Source organism: Nuphar pumila, chromosome 1 (assembly GCF_984573655.1).
Source record: "Nuphar pumila chromosome 1, dmNupPumi1.hap1.1, whole genome shotgun sequence".
NCBI lineage: Eukaryota > Viridiplantae > Streptophyta > Magnoliopsida > Nymphaeales > Nymphaeaceae > Nuphar > Nuphar pumila.
Window position 1 is genome coordinate 44,400,220 of NC_143249.1, and position 19,142 is coordinate 44,419,361.

The window sequence follows — 19,142 nt, forward strand, 5'->3', positions numbered from 1 at the left end:
CTTAGGTGTATTTTTTTTTCCTGAGTGAAATGATGGTAATTTGTATTGAATTTCCTTTGCACACGCAGAACTAAGAGGAAAACCCACAGAGGCTATACGTGGTGGGAGGTGATTATTTTATGTACCTTTGGCTTGTTTTCTTAAAATAGTCAACATGATATCTTTCTCTTGAAATTTCCGCTGACAGGAAAAATATTTTTATTTTATCATTAAATAAAGTGTTAAACAGGTGGGTTTTTATGATGATGATGTACGCTTTTGGGAACTTTGGCGTAATCGCTCTGCTGCTGCCGAAGCTCCAGCTGCAGTTAACCAGCATTTGTCAGCTTTTACTCCCCCTGCTTCTTCAACAAGGGGCAGACATTTCCTTGTTGTTTGCTGTGAGAATAAAGCCATATTTCTTGACCTCGTCACAATGCGTGGTCGTGATGTACCAAAACAAGAACTTGACAACAAATCCCTTCTTTGGTAAGTCTTTTCTCTGGGTACTCTTGTGTTGTTAAAAGCTGGAGGCATCCTGGCCTGGCAATGTATGCTCTAGTTCTAAATGCAAGTGATACAGAGATAAATGTTGACACATCAACATTGTAGCTACAGGCTTCTATTGTCATCCACCGTATATGTTTTGGTCCATTGGAATACAAGAAGTGTATTTGTTTGGTGGTTCTTTTGCATCCATGTTTGTATTTTCTTGGAACAATATATTGATGTTTGGCAATATTTCTTTGAAGTAATAGACTAACTTATGGGCATTATGGATATTTCTCATTGTGAGAGAAGATCTTTATGAATTGCTTGACCTACTAAAGCTTTCTTGAGTTTATCTGTGAGAAATCATATGGAGAATATAGATTTATGAAGTGGGAGAATTCCTTGGAAGCTTCCAACTAGATTAAATCAAGGGAAAAAGAAGCAGAAAAAAATATAGACACAAAAAATTACTAATATATCTTATAGGTATTGCAAGATTTTTGATGTTCCAACTATAAGCCGCTTAATTGTCAAATACGCTAGTCGGGGCCTAGGCAAAATACCCCTAAAAGGACCATTCGGGGTGTGGATGGACTAGTCGGAGTAGGCAGGACCAAAAGAACAGAACATCAAAAAACACAAAAATATTACAATGAATAGTTAAATTTAATAATAAACATATGATTGTGTGTAATTTAACGTAACATATCACAACACTCATAAAATTGCATAGCATTAAATATAAAGCATGTGTGTGTGTGTGGGCAATGAGTCTATTCTCTTGTGAGAGGCTTGGGCATGGCTTGAACTTTTTGTTCAATAGATGAGCAAAGCTTGTGCTACTTTAAGGCTCGTTTAGCTAAGGGTGTTGAGATTGATGCTGAGCTGAAGCTTGTCAGGGCTTGATTAACGCATTAGTTCATTATATAGTCAACAATACTGATGTTTGTGATATCTTGGCAACTATGTCACAGATATGGATATGGTGCGGGTGTACAATACTGAATATGCATACTTACACATGCACGCTGGAGAGAGAGAGAGAGAGAGAGAGAGAGAGAGACTTCATCGAAGATGAAGAAAATATAGAAAAATATAAATCAGATAAATAAAAATTTGTTATGTATGTCTGTGACATGTAGTGTGTGCTTCGATATGGATATGCTGAACATTTAAAGTACCCATATTGCATATCTTGGAAAAACAATTGCTGACAATCTTATAGGTTTTCCATTTTCCTATAATCTTGGGAAAATCCCTTAGAGGCCTCATTGTTTTTTGAGAAATAAGGAAACAACTATGAAGTGAAATGCTGATTTTGGCATTCCTTTTCTTTTTTAGGGTATGAAGAAAAGGTAGAAAAGTTTTCCAAATATAAGAAATAAAAGATAAGATAAAAATCATATTTAAAGTATAGAAAAAAGTAATATGAAAGTTTATGAATGTTTCCCATTTTAAATCATTTTGGTACTGTATCAGGATGATATTGTGATTTTTTTAAAATGTCGGCTATATGTGTGACAATGAATCATATGCATGCATATTGGTATGTTTATATAAGAAAAGTGGTGGTGTGCTGTGGCCACCTTGTGGATTCTAAGTTGGATATGATTTCAAATCTCATCTTCTCACAGATTCACAGTTTTACAAGTGAAAGAAATAAATTTCTTTTTAATAAGGTTGCCTGAGTTGAATACTCCACGCTCAGTCTCTGCTCGGCTCATGTATGGCTCTATCATGAGCTCCATGCCACTGCAACAGCACGGTCACTAGAGTTGCATGTAGCTAACATCCGGTTGTATTTTTGAGCAGTCACAGGGGTTGCAGGTTGCTAAATACTTGTCCCTGTGGCATTATTTATTATTATTTTGTGCACTTTTACATCCATGAAAGAGAGAGATCTGGGTTCATGATATCAGCAAACTGGGTGCCGTCTCGTCCAGCAAATTCTATGACCCTGTTGTCACGTACATCGTGGGTTGTGTTTTTCCTGGGCTTGTACTTTATAGTTTATATTCATAAGCCATTACCTAAGGAATCTGGTTAGTTCAGATATTGCCCCATTGCAATTTTTGTCCTCTATTGTTTGTTCCAGAACCCTTTCACTTAACTTTAGCCTGCTATTTTCTTCTGGAATGGAAGTTCATAAATCAAGCTGCATGAATATTGTGAAGTTCTTAATTTTTGTCAGCTGTACAAGGGGGTAAATGTTATAACGTGTGGTACCATGTGATGTTCTGATGCAAAGTTCATACTTAGTTTATGTCCAACCATCTTGTTTACTATTTTCTGAACATTTTGGCTTGCCACTGCAGCATGGAATTTTTGTCAAGGTCAGCTGCTGGTGATGGCCCTCTTGTTGTCTTTGGTGGCTCAGATGGTGTAATTCGAGTTCTTTCAATGATTACATGGAAGGTTGATAATGATTGTATTTCCTGTTATTGTTTATTTGTTCTAGTTTATGTTGAGAAGTGTACTGGGGTATTCTTGAGCATTTATCTGTTGAGGAATGACTTGAAAACTGACTGCTATCATAACAACTGGAACCCTACTTTTTTAAGAATAATGGCCCATGGAAGATGATAAATATTGATTATGTAATGAGATTTCAAGGTCTGCTGTTGACAACATGGGCTAATAATTTTGTCTTTTAGCAACCATTGGTCTTTCTTCATTATTTGAACTTCTTGGAGCTGAGAAAGTCTTGTTTGCAGCTTGTTCGCAGATATACTGGGGGTCATAAAGGATCAATTTCTTGTTTGATTACATTCTTTGCCTCTTCTGGTGAGGTAATTCCCATGTAAAGCTGCTGGTTATATTTTATATCATGTGTATTGCATTTTTACAACTTATCCTGTCACATTTTGTTTTGTTTTATTGGGTGCCATTTTTGGACAAGTTTGTCTATTTCTTCAATTCTTGTTAAACCATATTTTGGGCTGGTTGATTTGTATTTTAATATGTAATTATACATGTTCTCTCCACTTTAATTTATGTATTGCTTCTGTTGTCTATCTTAACTAAGGGTGTTTTGGATACAACTGGGGATAATTTTTGCTAGTGAGAATTCTCTCCGGGCCAGCAATTCATAATGTTTGCATGAGGTGGGAAAAAGGAATTATTATTCTGTCTAATTTGACAAACTTCTCATATGTGATGAAAATAAACTTTCTGAGACCTTCCTCAGTCAACAATCTACCCAAATCCACCCTTAATTTCCTTTATTTTAAGAGAGGAAAAATCAAGGTTGTTTCTTTAAGTTGCTCCATTTATAATGCTTCCAGGCACTTCTGGTTTCTGGTGGGAGTGATGGACTGCTTGTACTCTGGAGCGCAGATCATATTCAAGATTCCCGGGAACTTGTACCTAAACTGAGCTTGAAGGTAACTCTTTATCATTTATTTCTCATTGCTTTAATAAAAAATTGCATCTTCTCAAGTATTGAGACAGATTTGTCAGCTTCTTAATCAATTGCATTATTTCATTGCCAATCTATGTGTTTATTGGGTTATATGCAATAAACAACAAAAGATCTTGCCTGGGAATCTCTCAGAAAGAAAATCCCATGGAAATGATTAAAAAATTTGTTTTTCTCAATAGTTCTGATCAAAAGTTCAATACAACAACAACAACGCCTTCATCCCAAACAATTGGGGTCGGCGATATGAACCAAAAAGAAAATCATTTTGGGTCCTCCACATGAATCCTTCTCCTCCAATCATTTCTATCCAATGTCATGTCCTCGGTGAGGTTCAAAGCCTTCATATCCTTTCTTATCATCTCCATCCAAGTCTTCTTAGGCCTACCCCGACCTCTTTTAGCTAATATATTTTCCCATTTCTCCACCCTTCTAACCGGAGCATCATTAGGCCTTCGTCGAATATGCCCAAACCATCGTAAACGATTCTCACTCATCTTATTTTCAATGATCAAAAGTTCAATGAGAAGGGAAAATAACGATTACCACACAAGGAATTTGAACTCTCTCTCTATATGTATGTATGAATGTATGTATATATATGTGTATATATGGGTTAATGTGTGCTACCCTTGTGGGTGAGGAACCCCCAAGTAAAAAACTGTAATATTTTTAATTTTTTGATGTTTTTTCACATCTGGCCCTCCAGATGTCATCTACATGTTTGGGTTAGTAGAAATCAGTGCTTGGATCATGTTACTCCAACGTGTATGTAAGATTTTATAGGTGTTGAAAAATCAACAGCTCACAACGTACTACATTTTCATTCCTCATAAAATTGTATTTTTACATCAAGAAATTACGATCCAAGAGTTGATTACTACTATTTTTACCATGCTGAATGCATCCATGGGGTTAAATTTGGTCAAAACAACCTCCCTGTATGAGTTCCAGTTAGAGGGTTCCTTACCCACAAGGGTACCAAATACTTTCCCTATATATATAAAGTATTTTCATATAAACTTGAATTCCAAGATGATTTAGTCCAAAGTCTTAAAAAAATCTTGAGTAACGGCTTTCTGAAGTCCTTCCATTTAAATCAAGAGCAATACAAGGAGAGACTTAAAATTTGACATATTTATGGTATGTATGCCAGAGAACTGATAAATTCAGGTTAATAGATTTAAATGAAATTCCCATCCTTTTGGCATCCTTAATGTGAGCTTTTGCTTGTGGTACAAACAATAGTTTAGTCATAAATATCTTATGAAATGCATTTTGCATTTATATATCATAATTTCTTTTTTATTATGAATTTGCTTTATTTTCATGTTTCTCAAGGCACATGATGGTGGAGTTGTAGCTGTTGAAATTTCTAGGGTACTCGGCGGTGCCCCTCAGATGATCACTATTGGTGTAGACAAGGGATTGGCTATTTGGGATACCGTCTCATTCAAGGTTTTTACCATCCGTTGTTTCTTCCAGTTTGAAACTTGCATCTTGGGATTACTGTGTAACTGCTCTAACATGCTAACATTTTTCTGAGTAGGAGTTGAGGCGTATAAAGCCTGTTCCAAAGCTCGCTTGTCATAGTGTGGCATCCTGGTGTCATCCTCGTGCTCCAAGCATTGATATATTAGCATGTGTGAAGGATTCTCATATTTGGTAAAATTTTGCCTGTTTTAACATTAATATTGCTTGATATCATCAAGTTGGTGATACCAATGTGTTTTCTCTGAATGCTTGTTATCTGATTTTGCAGGTCTATTGAACATCCAACTTACTCTGCATTAACGAGGCCATTATGTGAACTGTCATCACTAGTTCCTCCATATGCAGTTGCGGCTAGTAAAAAACTTAGGGTATGATCCACTACTTGCTCATTTTATTTCCTTGGCTATCACAAGGCTCTAATATCTTTTATCAGAGTCACTTTTTATAGTGGACATTTTACTTTACCTAAGCAACATATTTTATTCTCTAGTCTTTTGTTTGCTTACACGAGTTTCTAGTTTATTGAGAATTTAAATGGAAGCTGTAATGACCCCAAACTCACCCTTGAAAATACGTGGATTTTTTTTATAAAGGAACACATGTTTTTAATTGATTGCGGGAAACTAACACATGGATCCGGGGCGTATCACAAATTTCATTCATCAACCAAACATCGATTCCAACCCATAAATTAATTTAAATCAAAATCAACTTAATAAACTCAAACTTTAAGTTCATAAGTTTAAAAATCAATTCCCAACACAGTTAGAATCCCAACAGCTAATCATAAACATCGTCACCTCCAGCAACCTAGTTCTGCCGTCACACTGCTCAGCTAAGCCCGTCCCTGAAAAATTTTAAACAACCGGGTGAGAACCAAAGTTCTCGTACGAGACCTCACAAAATCCAACAATAAGGAAAGAAGCATACATCAGAACAAACATATGTTTAAGAAAAACCTTTAAGCACATATTACAATTCAAACTGGCTTGCAATATAACTCAATTTGATACATGCTACCCAAACCAATACCTATTTCATGAATGACTTTTTATCTAATTATTAATCATTGCCTGTGAATGCATGTCTAAGCTTTATGCAACTCATTTAAGTTCTCATCTTGAACAACTCCCGCGGATATTGACACAGGTCAAATTCTGAGGCCCAAGGCAATTTTCAGTTGTATCTTAATCACACAATTGTATTTTATTAACTGGGTTCCATACATGTCCCTCGACCAACGTCGGGCATCCTCATCCTAGGCCAAAACATTGGGCATCCCCACCCAATGCCGGGACGACAAAGGGCATCCTCACCCTAGGCTGCCATGCCGGCATCATCGGTCATCCTCACCCTAACCAACCACTGAAGAGCATCCCCACCTTGAACGGTCATTGTCGAAGCATCCTCACCCTGGACAATACTGCTTGGTATACCAAGATGCTGCAACTCAGAGTCCCCCGTGATCGTCATCCCAGGTTCCCAAAATCCACATATGGCAACCAAGGAATCAAGCTATTACATTATTCAATTCCTTATAAGCTTTTAAATTATTAAAGGTTCTTTCCACAAGAACAGCATACAACTCATCATGCATCGTACGGCAACATAGCAATGCATCTCATAATTGATTATTTTAAGAACAATGCACAAGCATATAGCTTTCAAAGGCCCACAAGTGGTTCAACCATAACCACTATACAATTTAGTACACTTAAATGACAATACAAATTTAAGTTAACACCAAACTTACGTGAACAAGAGAATACTGATTTGTATTTACAATCTCACTTGAAATATATACCTATGCATGTTTGTGGCTACAAGAAATCGGATGCATAACCAAATAAAAACCCAAATTTAATTGTTCAATTAAAAACCCAGATTTAGATAAATACTAACACACACACACACCTATGGTTTAAAAACTCAGATTTTACGTGAAGATTAAAACACACCTATAGAGGCCACAATACCATACAGTTCGTCTCTTGAACCACTTCATGCATTCAAGTAAGCAAATCACATTGGTGGCATATCATGCTTTCAATATACATACCATAACCATATCCTGCTTTCAATATACATACCATAACCACATATAACATTGAAATCCAATACAAATATAAAATCATACAATTTTATTTTCAGGTTCCCATGAATATAGGAACCCTTCTTTTATAAATCAGCCTCTACAATTTTATGCTCTTAACATATAATAGAGGGGTGGTCAAACGAAGTCCAAATTGAAAATGCAACTGTGTTTTCTTTTCTACAATCTCCTGTAGAAAAAGTGTTTGCAAGCAAGCACAATAAGGAGAAAATCCTGTCTTAAATCAACAAAGTTTGCAACACATGTAAACTTTTCAATAAGATAGACCAAATATTAATCCGTATAAAAATCAGCCAAGGATTACAAGCTATGTCACATGGGTGCGGGTGCTGGTGCGGGGATTCGGCACTTCCAAAAAACCCGGGTGCGGGGGTGCGGCAGGGGCAAAAATGTAATATATATATATATATATATATATATATATATATATATATATATATATATATATATATATATATATATATATATATATAAAGGGGGTAGGGGAATAGGCGGGTTTTTTTTTTTTATTTTGCAGCTGTCAGCTGCTGACAGCTGCAAAATAGTATTAATGGACCTTAATGATCCTGTCAGCTGCATAATTTTTTTTTTTTAAAATTTCGAAGCCCATTTGGGCAATTTTTTTTTTTAAAAAAATGGACCTTAATGATCCTGGGTGCGGTCAACGCACCCAGGATCGGGTTGACCGCACCCGGTGCCGCACCCTCACCCGCGTTGAGTCGCGTCGACGCGGGTGCGACACCCTCCTAGCCGAATCCCTGTGACATAGATTACAAGGCCACTATTCTATAATATTAAATGGATTGGATTTTGTATCTGACTCCACATATCTCCTAATACCAAAGGTAACTTATCTGATGCCATCAATCTCTTTAATCCAAAATTATTAACCTTTTGCAAAGGCAATGAGGTCCTCTGAACCTTTCCAAGCGAACCCCTAGTGGGTCCACCATATGGGCACCTTCAAATAAGGTCCCCCACCGAAACCAAGTTCACACTCGTGTGCCCACATTAAGCTTCCAAAAAGGGGCGCATCTGCTGCACACAATATAAAACCCAGGTGGCCTAAAGGCCACAACAAACCAGCAAGGTACTCACATACATTTTCTAACATAATTCAAGGATTAGTAGGTCAGAGGATGATTCATCTTTGCTGTATTGACCTCACAAATATATCAAATAGTGCCACCCCTGGATGGTTCACATAAAACTCTACATCAGTTTTTTTTACATGATCCAGTGACATTTGCCAAATAAGAGAGTACTAACTAGGGGCACAAATTGGTGGTGGTTGCATGTCTTAACCACACAATGTGTTGCCTTTCTTTTTTTAAATGGCATGATTACAACACGACAAGCAGAAGAGAAAAAGGACACTAATATTATAGTAGTTTTTACCTTCTGGAGATGACATCTAGGGAATAGTAATACCAGTATGGACATAACAAATAATGTGTACAGAACAAAAAAGAAAAAAATCCCATCAACAGATCAACACAACCCCATGGTTTAAGCCAGACATGGAGGGAAATTAATCAATTATAGATTTGCTGGAAACATGCTCTCAAAATGTCAGAATGTTATTTAAGAACATGAAATGAAAACCACTAGGAACGGATGAAAAGGTGATATATAAATTTTTAGTGTGAAAACCAACCGGTTGTCTTCTTTTTTATACAACATCCAGCACCATTTTTTAGTGTGAGTTCTGTGGAATACACTTTCTTTTACCACAAGCTATTGAATATGGTTACTGGAGCAGTAAAACCTGTTCGGTTTTTACCAAAGGAATGCTATGACACCACCAGGTTCTCCATGAGAAACACTGGATCTCTTTACAATCTGATCTGCAACATTTTGATGAACTGTAAGTGATAGAAGGTAATTGGGATCTTTAACAGAATATATCTTAATAAACTCCCAAACACATGAAGAAAGCTAAAGAAAAAAAGAGGTACATGCAATTGTACGGGACATATACCGGATACTTATATTTTTCCATTATTGAATAATTTTACATATTTCTTCTTTAATCTTTGTTTGTTCAAGCTCACTATCTTTTATTTAAAGAGGTCCTTCGTTGTTCACAGGACCTCAACTTTGCACCTTGGATGTGCTTAGCTGCATTACTTTGAGGCTCATCCACTTTGGAACTATGCAAAAGTTGCATGTGCTTTAATTGAGATATAGACTCATGTTAAAATGTATCATTCAACCTTTGTAATATTATATATATTTTATATATATAAAGGATAATACACATTCATATATTGTATATATGCATATGTATTATCCTAATTATATATATAAAATATATATTTCTCTATTTATAGGCATAGGGGTAGTTTAGACATTTCACAGTTTTATGCATATTCCATTCGGAATATGTTTGTAATTTAATTTTATATTTTCTTTTTTTTTCTCTTTTTTTTTGGGTTAGCGCCACCTAGGGAGGCTCCCCAAAGAGTCGTTGGGGAGCCCCCAACGACTCCTTTGGGAGCCCCCTTTGTGGCTACTCTCTTGTGTTATAAATAGGGGTCTCCCCCTTGTATTTCCTTACTCCTTGGAGGAGCTTATGCTCCATTGTATAGGGTTTTTTACCCTCTTCTTCTTATTTCTTCAATAATATTCAACTTATGACTTTATGTCATATTTACCCCTTTTATGGGTTTATGTATTAGCACATGATGTGCTTGTGTTGTTCCCTTGAGTAGGTATATTCGCACTTAATGTGCATGTGTATGGGTTCATTATCAAACCTAAAGTATTCAAAGTCACTTTCTAACAACTCAAACATTTTGAAACCAACCAAGATTTCCATGTCGTTAATATTTTGTTGGGAAAGTTAACTAAGAAACTAACTGTTAGATTAAAAGGACGGCATGTAGCTTGATTATGTTGCTGAAGTTGTCTTCCAAGAGAAAAGAAATCTTTATTTAGATCATTAATGCTGAAATGCATGAAATCGTGTGGGTAAATGTTGAATGGGTCTCTCATAGGTCTTCACATCATGTTTAAAAGTAGAAGTCCCCAAGCTTAAAAGGTTTCTCCAACTTGACCCTGACAATGAATGCCAACATATGACAAGCGTTCATGGTGTGAATGACCTCATAAGTAATAATACTGGTCTATTATCCAGCTTCTATTGACAAGTTTTTTGGTTGGGGAAAATATGTTTTGGTTGTAGTTGTAACTCCGCAATAACCTGAATAATGCTGCCAGACATTGCAATAAGTTGAACCAGCAAGATGCTTGAAGCATCTTTCGTTTTTTGGACTATTCATTTCTTTTAAGTAGTTGGTGTTTCTATTGTAGCTTTAAAATAGTTTGAGTACATCTGGTATAGATCTGAGTCAGTGGATCCAAAATTCATTTGTTTTTTCAGACAGGCAAGTTGGGGTTAGGCAGACCTGCACCAGTTGCACAAGAAGTTATATACCCATGGGTATTGAAGTTGTGACGTCCCAGCTCTTGGTGATGTTCCCTCGTGGGTGGATCCAAAAAATTCATTTCAAATACCTTCTCTGTTATTTTATTCTTGATGAGAAACAAATTGCATGTTTAGCTTCCAATCTATGTAACAGGGATTCGGCTAGCAGGGTGCCGCACCTGCGTCGATGCGACTCGACGCGGGTGCGGTCAACCCGACCCTGGGTGCGTTGACCGCACCCAGGGTCATTTTGGTCCTTTTTTGGATTTTTTTTTTTAAAAAATTGCCCTATGAAATGGGCTGCGGAATTTAAAAAAAAATCTTGGGGGGGGGCGCTGCCCCCTATAACCCCCCGCCAGGGGCGCCCCCCTGGACCTCCGCCCGCTGACCGCGCAGCGGGACCCGCGCCGGGGGGACCCCCCAAACCCCCTTTCTGCAAGGGCAAAAACAATGAATCAGGCTCCACAACTCATCACTTTCATCTTTGGGGACAACCATATAAGATAAAAAAATGGTACAAAGCAAGTTGGGCACACATTCAGATATACAACAACAACAACAACAACAACTACGCCTTCATCCCAAAACAATTGGGGTCAGCGATATGAACCAAAAAAGAAATTCATTTTGGGTCTTCCACATGAATCCTTTTCCTCCAATCATTTCTATCCAACGCCATGTCCTCGGTGAGGTTCAAAGCATTCATATCCTTTCCTATCATCTCCATCCAAGTCTTCCTAGGCCTACCCCGACCTCACCACATTCAGATATACATCTAAAAAAAATCATTGCCTCTGCAAACATAAAACAAAAGGCTTCTCATGAAGAGGGATCAGTCTAGGAAGTTAACAAGTGTGTTGACTTCCATAGCCATCTGCAGGTGTTAACACATGACCATAAAATACACCCCTGAAGTTTAAAAATGACTTGGCGGTTCCATGTATTAATGGACACCAGTAGCTATTTTTGCAATTTTGTGTAAAAATAAGTTACACACTTATTAGCTGTGCATTCAAAATGCACAATTATTAATATGTTTTCCTAATAAAAATTACTAAAATGTCCATAATTGTGACAATTAATACACCTAATCACCATATCAATTTTTAAATTTGTTAGGGGCATAAAATTGTGGTGAACGTGCTAACATGCATAAATGTCATGGACCTTAACAGCTACCATACATTCATACATATACACTATACATGATATATATATATACATTTTTGCCCTTGCCGCACCTGGGTTTTTTGGAAGTGCCGAATCCCCGCACCCGCACCCGCACCCGCACCCATGTGACATAGCTTCCAATTTGGTGAAGGGCCTATATGGAGGGGGATATCTCTCTCACCCATACAGGGATGCATCCTGTGCTCAAAATGGAGTGGCAGCACCTCAAGAATTTTGATCTTATTCATTTCCAGCGTCTTTTTGCATTTTTAGAATTTGAATGTCCTAAAGTTACAAATTTATTTCTCGTTCAATATTTAACTAGGTGTTTTCATTTCTTGACATAGCAATTTTAGCTTTCCAGAAACTTATCTGATTTGCATCTATGTGACATGGGTATTTCAAAATGACTAGACTAATCGTGTCGATGCTGATACTTCTAGGTGCTGCCACATGTAGACACTATATAATACAGGATACATTGTACACTTCTAAAGATAGTTTTGTATTTTTTATGTTTTTCCCTGAGATGTTCTAACGTGGCTCTTCATTTGTAGGCTTGTAGCATAGTCACTGATATCGCCGATATTTTGAAAATATTGCAATATTATTGGTATTTCAAGGTCAGCCGATATTTTTCTGAGATTAAAAAAAAACATCTTTTGTTATATATTTTAAGTGTCTGTGACCTATTTTTTGTTTCTTTTATATTTAAAAACTTTTATAATTGTTTCTTTATATTTTTGCAAGAAAAACCTATTATTTATTTCTTTTTTTTTCAATTTTAAATTTTCCAATATTTTCCCGAGAAAACAACTTTTTGAAAAAAAAAACTCGAGAAATTGCCAAGAACGATATTAGTGGCTATGATTTGTGGCATATATACAATGTATATTATGTGTGTAAGTATATGACAGCCACAACCTCACACCCTTCTTTTGTAAAACAACTGTTCGTACTCGTACCAGCTGAGTCCATGTCATATCATGTACCAGCACCCATACCTGTTTGTCAAAGATCAAGATCAGCATAATTTCTATAAGAAAAATATTGGCATAAGTTATTGTTGTTCTTTAACCGTAAAGGAAAGATGAGCCCTGTTTGGGCTGCATGAGCAGCTAAAAGCATGAATAGACCTGGTTCTGACCTGGCCTGATCTGTAAACTGCCTGGATAGGGTCTGGTTAGAGTAGCTCTACCTGCACAGAGCCTGACCAGACTACCTAACTACATGGGCCCAGGTTGTGTGCCCAAACCGCATAAGAGCTGCACTGGAGCCTGTCAAAAGCTTGGTTGAGCTGTCACAAGCCTTGCCTGAACCAGTGTCTACCCCTACCATTTTTAGTTTTCTTTACATTTAATTTTGCTGCATTTGTTGGTCATAAAGCACTGGCTTACAGAATTAACTGAAGATGTTGGCTTAACTGTTGTCCTTTCTGTTTGCTGTATTTTCTGTTACGTTTGTTCCCGTGGATTAAATATTGACAGTTTTGCTGCTTATGTAAATTTCAGAATGTTTAATGTCATATGGATTACATTCACTATCCTATAGAAATTACTTTCATGTGCATCATTTGCATTTTCAGATAAATTCTCCTTGATATTTCTCAACATGATTAGGCATTTGACTGCTATCTAGCGTGTTTGATATTCTGGGTTACCTATGGAGGAAAAAAATGTCAATGATGATGCATTACACAGGAGATTTTGGTTGGCTGCTTGTGTTCATAAGTATTTCCCAAAAATATTTCTGTTTGTTTAGATTTAGGTTGATGGTCCATGGATGATTCTAGTCTTGCAAAAACTTAGAGCCTTTTTTCATTTTGCTTTTCAGAGTTTCCTTTTAATTTCAGTGGTTGTACTCCAACTTTGCATATGCAAGTGATGCCTGTCATTTTTCATTTGTCTGGTAGAGTTTCTGCAACTCCATCTTTTTTATTTGATGCAGGTCTACTGCATGGTTGCACATCCTTTACAACCACATCTTGTTGCCACTGGTACAAATATTGGAATCATTCTCAGTGAGTTTGATGCAAGATCCCTTCCAGCTGCAGCTCCCTTACCAACACCACCTGGTGGGAGGGAACATTCTGTTGTATATGTTGTTGAAAAGGAACTTAAGTTGCTCAACTTTCAGCTAGCAAATCCATCCAATCCAACTCTAGGAAGTACCAGCTCTATTTCTGAGACCAGAAGGTCAAGGATGGATACGTTGGAGCCAATGCCTGTTAAGCAGACAAAGAAGCACATCAGTACACCCGTGCCACATGATTCTTATTCAGTTATTTCTGTGAGCAGTTCTGGAAAGTAAGAAATATCATACTTGGTTAAAATCATCATTTTACCTTCTATAAATATTGCAATGTCATCTGCAACTTCTTTTTCTTTTCTTGCTTTGTTTTGTTTTGTTTTATTTTATTTTTTGTTGGAGTGGTCCTTACAATGTCAAGCTCTTGTTATCAAGCAAATACTCTTGAAAGGATTTTCTTGCATTCTTCCATTACGATGAATATAACATGTGTGTAGAAAATTTGTGGTCAAAATGTGAGTTAGGTCCTACTGGTAAAACCTGTAACTGCAAGTAGAAATATGAGAGAAATTGAGCGTAGGGTTAAAATCTTGAGTTTTTCTTTTTATCGGAAGACACAAATAACTTATGTTATCAATTTAGGCATTCAAGGCGATTGTCGTTCACTATATTATAAGTTTGTGTGTTATCATGTCGTGTCTTCCACTGTCCATCAGATTATTTTAACTTTTATTTTTTAAATGTATCCATTATCCAAGATTTTCTATTGCCAGATAAAATGGTTCATATCCTCATTTTCTTTTATTTGCTTGCAGGTATGTCTCAATTGTGTGGCCTGATGTTCCATATTTTTCTGTGTACAAGGTCAGTGATTGGTCTATTGTTCACTCTGGCACGGGAAGACTTTTTGCCTGGGATACCTGCCGTGATAGATATGCTTTGCTGGAGTCCACAATAGTTCCTAGAATTCCACTTGTTCCTAAAGCAGGTTCATCTAGAAAAGCTAAAGAAGCTGCTGCAGTTGCAGCTCAAGCTGCCGCTGCTGCTGCCAGTGCAGCTTCAGCTGCCACTGTTCAAGTACGTATCTTGCTGGATGATGGTACTTCAAATGTCCTAGCGAGATCCATAGGTGGGCGCAGCGAACCGGTATGAGTGATTTTTTAAAGTCTTATGCTTCATTTGTTTCTCCTTTCCTTTTCTTCCTCTTCTATCTATTTTAAGTTGAATATGCTTATCCTTTATATTTTTCAATGCTACTTTCTGATCCTAATCTTACCCATATTTGAATCAAGTGACTGAATGTATTCTTGTTACTGAGCTTATGTTGAAATATCATTCTTTTCTACTATTTTGCTTATTCTGGACAAGAAGTATTGAGGAGGAGGAAGAAGAAGAATAATAATAAAAGATGCAAATTGCCCTATGGAGGCTCTGTATTTATAGGGATTGGCAAAAGATAAAACTATAAAAGTAATTTTAGTATTTTTTAATTGATTAGGATTTTTTGGAAGGATGTGGTTATGTTATCCCAACCTTCCCTTTTCTACGTTGGTACCAAATGTGTTGTGGAAATGAACTGAAAAAGCATGGCAATCTTACCTCAGGCGCTTTGTTCAGCAGAAGGGAAGCACAATAGGGCTTCCTTTTTTAATTTTTTATTTCCATGGATAGTATTTGGTGCCTGTGCACTTGTAGCAATGAACTAAGAAGAAAGATGTGGTCCTGCTCTCAGAGAACTTATTTAAAAAGAAATTAGTGCACTTCTAGTTCTCTCTTTTATCTAAAAGCTAAGACTGGTTGGGCATTGATATTGATACCATCTTAGTTTTCAAAAGCGCTAGCCGAGCTTAGGTGAAAGACCCTTAAAAGGACTAGTCGAGGCCTAGGCAGGACTGGTGAGCCTAGGCTGGACCAAAACAAATAAAACATCAAGAAAAGAATTTTTTTTACAATAAATAGTTAAATTTAGTAACAAACATATGATTGTAACTATGAATGAAGTGTGTAATTCAGTGTAACATGTCGCAAAATTCATGAATTTGCATAATATTGAACATACACTAAAACTTGGTGCACACCATCTGATTACTCTCTCTCTATATATATAGATATATATATAGAGAGAAAGGATTATCCTGCCCCTGTTTCGTTAGGTCACTGTTATAACCCTCCAAAAATCATAGTTTTTAGATGTTTTATATTCAATCTTAACCGTTAGATGTGTTTATGATTGTTGCTGAACGGAGAACATGTAATTGATTAAGCATCTTTATGCTCAGATGTGTATTTTAAAGAGGTAAAAAAAATCATTGGTTGATATCGTACTAAAATTGCATGATAAAATGTTTACATTTTTTTACATTAAATCAATTTGAAGCAAAACTTGTTTCTCAATAAATAAATATTGATAAACACATCTAATGGTTCAAATTAAGCATAAAACACTTAAAACTTTGATATTTGGAGGGCCTTAACAGTGAAGTAAAGAAAAAAGGGATAGGATGAACCCCATTCTCACATATATATATATATATGTGTGTGTGTGTGTGTGTGTGTTAATCTAACATTAAACTAGTTGTGTTTAACGTTAAATGGATTCAACCTTATTAAAATGACTAAAAAACCATCAAAAGAATGATATTCTGAAAATGCATGCTTACTTTTATGAGCATTATAAGTCCTTTGAACTTGGAGAGAATTGAAAAGTCAAACACCTTTTCCAAAAAAGTAACTTTATGAATCTATCAAAGTTGCCTTTTTGACCTCAAAAATAATCATGTATTTTAAAAAATGCCTCCTTTTAAGAGTATTTTAGTCATTTTAATAAGGTTGAATCCATCTAATGTTAAACACAAGTAGTTTAATGTTAGATTAACCCTACATATAGATAGATAAAAAACAAATTTATATATGTGTGTGTGTATCAAAAACACATGCATACATGTAAACAACAAAAGTAAAAAAACAGGACATAAGATAAAAAGGAAGAAAAGGGAAGAAAAAAAAGAAAAGAGTGGAGGGGTGAGATGAGGAAGAAGAAGAAAAACAAAAAAATAGGAAGGAAAAAAGAAAACAAAAAAGAATAAAAGGGAAAAAAGGAAGAAGAAGAAGAAGAGGAAGAGAAAGAGAGAAAAAGAGAAGCCAGAGGGGTGAAAGGAGGGAAAAGAAGAAAAAAAAGTAAAAAAGAAAAGCAAAAGAAGAAGAAAATGGGAGAATAGAAAAAGAAAGCTTTTGGGGGTAGGAGGAAGAAGAAAAAAATGAAAAAAAGAAAAAATTTAAAAAATTAAAAAAGGAGGGAGACAAAAAAACTTAAAAAAAATGTCAACCATGTCCATGCGGCTTAGGCGGGGACAACCTAGGCAGCCTAAGTTGAAATACAAGGCCCTACCGCCTAGACCCATAAGCCTAGGCAGAGCCTAGACGCAGTTTTTGACAACTAAGGATACCATGCATCATGTTTCAACTGCAAGCCCGATGAAAAAAGAGACAAGGTTGTCTTCTTATTGTTTGGCAGCAAGAATTGGAGAATCCCTATGTATGAATGGTCAATCAATAATAAATTCATTGAAGTCAATATTAAAAATTGTGAAACCACCATTCCAATGCATTCCTGCTGCTGGCAAGGTCAAACTTTGATGTATGCCACCCAGTTACTCCATTTTCACTCCCTTCAGTATATCACCTTACACACTAGTTATGACATAGACTGTGATTGGCGGATCCCATCTCAGCTGCCTATAAAAGTTCTGTCCTTGCCTGATAACCAGAGTTGGCATGGTTATGACATCCAACAATGATGTTATGACAACAATTAATTTGTTCATTGTACTTCAAAGTTCATCATTCGTCATGATGTTTGTATGTGTGAGTTTTGTGACTCCAGATACCGCTTTCTTTTCTCAATCTTTCACCTTTTCTCTTTCTTAATTGTTTTTCTTGACAGGTTATTGGCTTGCAAGGTGGTGCTTTACTTGGTGTTGCATATCGTACATCACGTAGGATCATCCCTGGTGCAGCAACTGCAATTTCAGCCATTCAGTCATCACCATTGTCAGGCTATTCATCTTTTGCTACTACCGATGATTTTTCTTCCACGAAGCCTTCAATGGCTGAAGCCGCACCTCAAAACTTTCAGCTCTATAGGTGAAAAACTGATACCTTTTGACAATATCGTAGCTATTCTATTTCACGTTTTCCTCTTTTTCCACGTCATATGTTCTCTTTGCTGATCTGATATAAATTTTCATGTTTCTTGTGCTGTCCAGTGGTTTCTTCCTATTTCATTGATGTTCCTTGATTTCTTTGAATACTTTTTTGCTAAGTTCAGTGTTTGTTGGTACATTGCAGTTGGGAAACCTTTCAGCCTGTCAGTGGTCTACTTTCTCAGCCAGAATGGACTGCATGGGATCAAACTGTTGAATATTGTGCATTTGCTTACCTGCATTATATTGTCATTTCTTCATTGCGCCCTCAATATCGATACCTGGGGGACGTAGCAATTCCTTCTGCAACCGGTGGTGTTTGGCATCGCAGACAACTATTTGTTGTTACACCAACTACTATTGAGTAAGTCTGATTAGGGCCTCATTATTATTGATAGTTGAACTACATTTATATTTGAATGTTTGACTTATTTCCCTGATAACTGAAATTTTTGGTGTGTCAATGTGCATCATTACCACAGCCTTGTCAGGGAATAAATTACCTCTTCTTTAAAATTTTCCGTAGATTCAATTTTACTGGGCCTTGAGTTCTGATGTAACTAAAGAACTAAGGTTTGGGAATGATTCATGATCATTGAAAAAGGGAAGCATCACATCATAATTATGCTCTGATCCAAGGCTAATTTAAAAGGCCAAACAAAATTTTAAATCATGCATTTACTTGTACAGATCCATCCATCCATCCATGTCACAAGTTCCGGAATTCAGTTATTTATAGTTGTTTAATAGTCAAGTTGGGGAATCACTTGCTGTGGGGTTCAAACCCGACTTTGCTCCTTCAGGATGAACCATCTC

The 19,142-nt window shown here is 36.5% G+C and overlaps 1 protein-coding gene across 1 annotated transcript in view; it reads left to right on the forward strand.

Annotated features, from left to right (window-relative positions):
* The window catches only part of LOC149848847 (uncharacterized), a 39,528-nt gene that overhangs the window by 1,423 nt on the left and 18,963 nt on the right, over positions 1–19,142 (forward strand). Inside the window, exons 3-14 of the mRNA XM_089997687.1 lie at positions 69–108; positions 220–468; positions 2,787–2,886; positions 3,186–3,260; positions 3,756–3,854; positions 5,231–5,347; positions 5,439–5,554; positions 5,652–5,751; positions 14,044–14,402; positions 14,940–15,270; positions 18,068–18,267; positions 18,472–18,690. Coding sequence (XP_089853813.1) covers positions 69–108; positions 220–468; positions 2,787–2,886; positions 3,186–3,260; positions 3,756–3,854; positions 5,231–5,347; positions 5,439–5,554; positions 5,652–5,751; positions 14,044–14,402; positions 14,940–15,270; positions 18,068–18,267; positions 18,472–18,690 — 2,005 coding nt within the window. The remainder of the gene's footprint in view (positions 1–68; positions 109–219; positions 469–2,786; positions 2,887–3,185; positions 3,261–3,755; positions 3,855–5,230; positions 5,348–5,438; positions 5,555–5,651; positions 5,752–14,043; positions 14,403–14,939; positions 15,271–18,067; positions 18,268–18,471; positions 18,691–19,142) is intronic.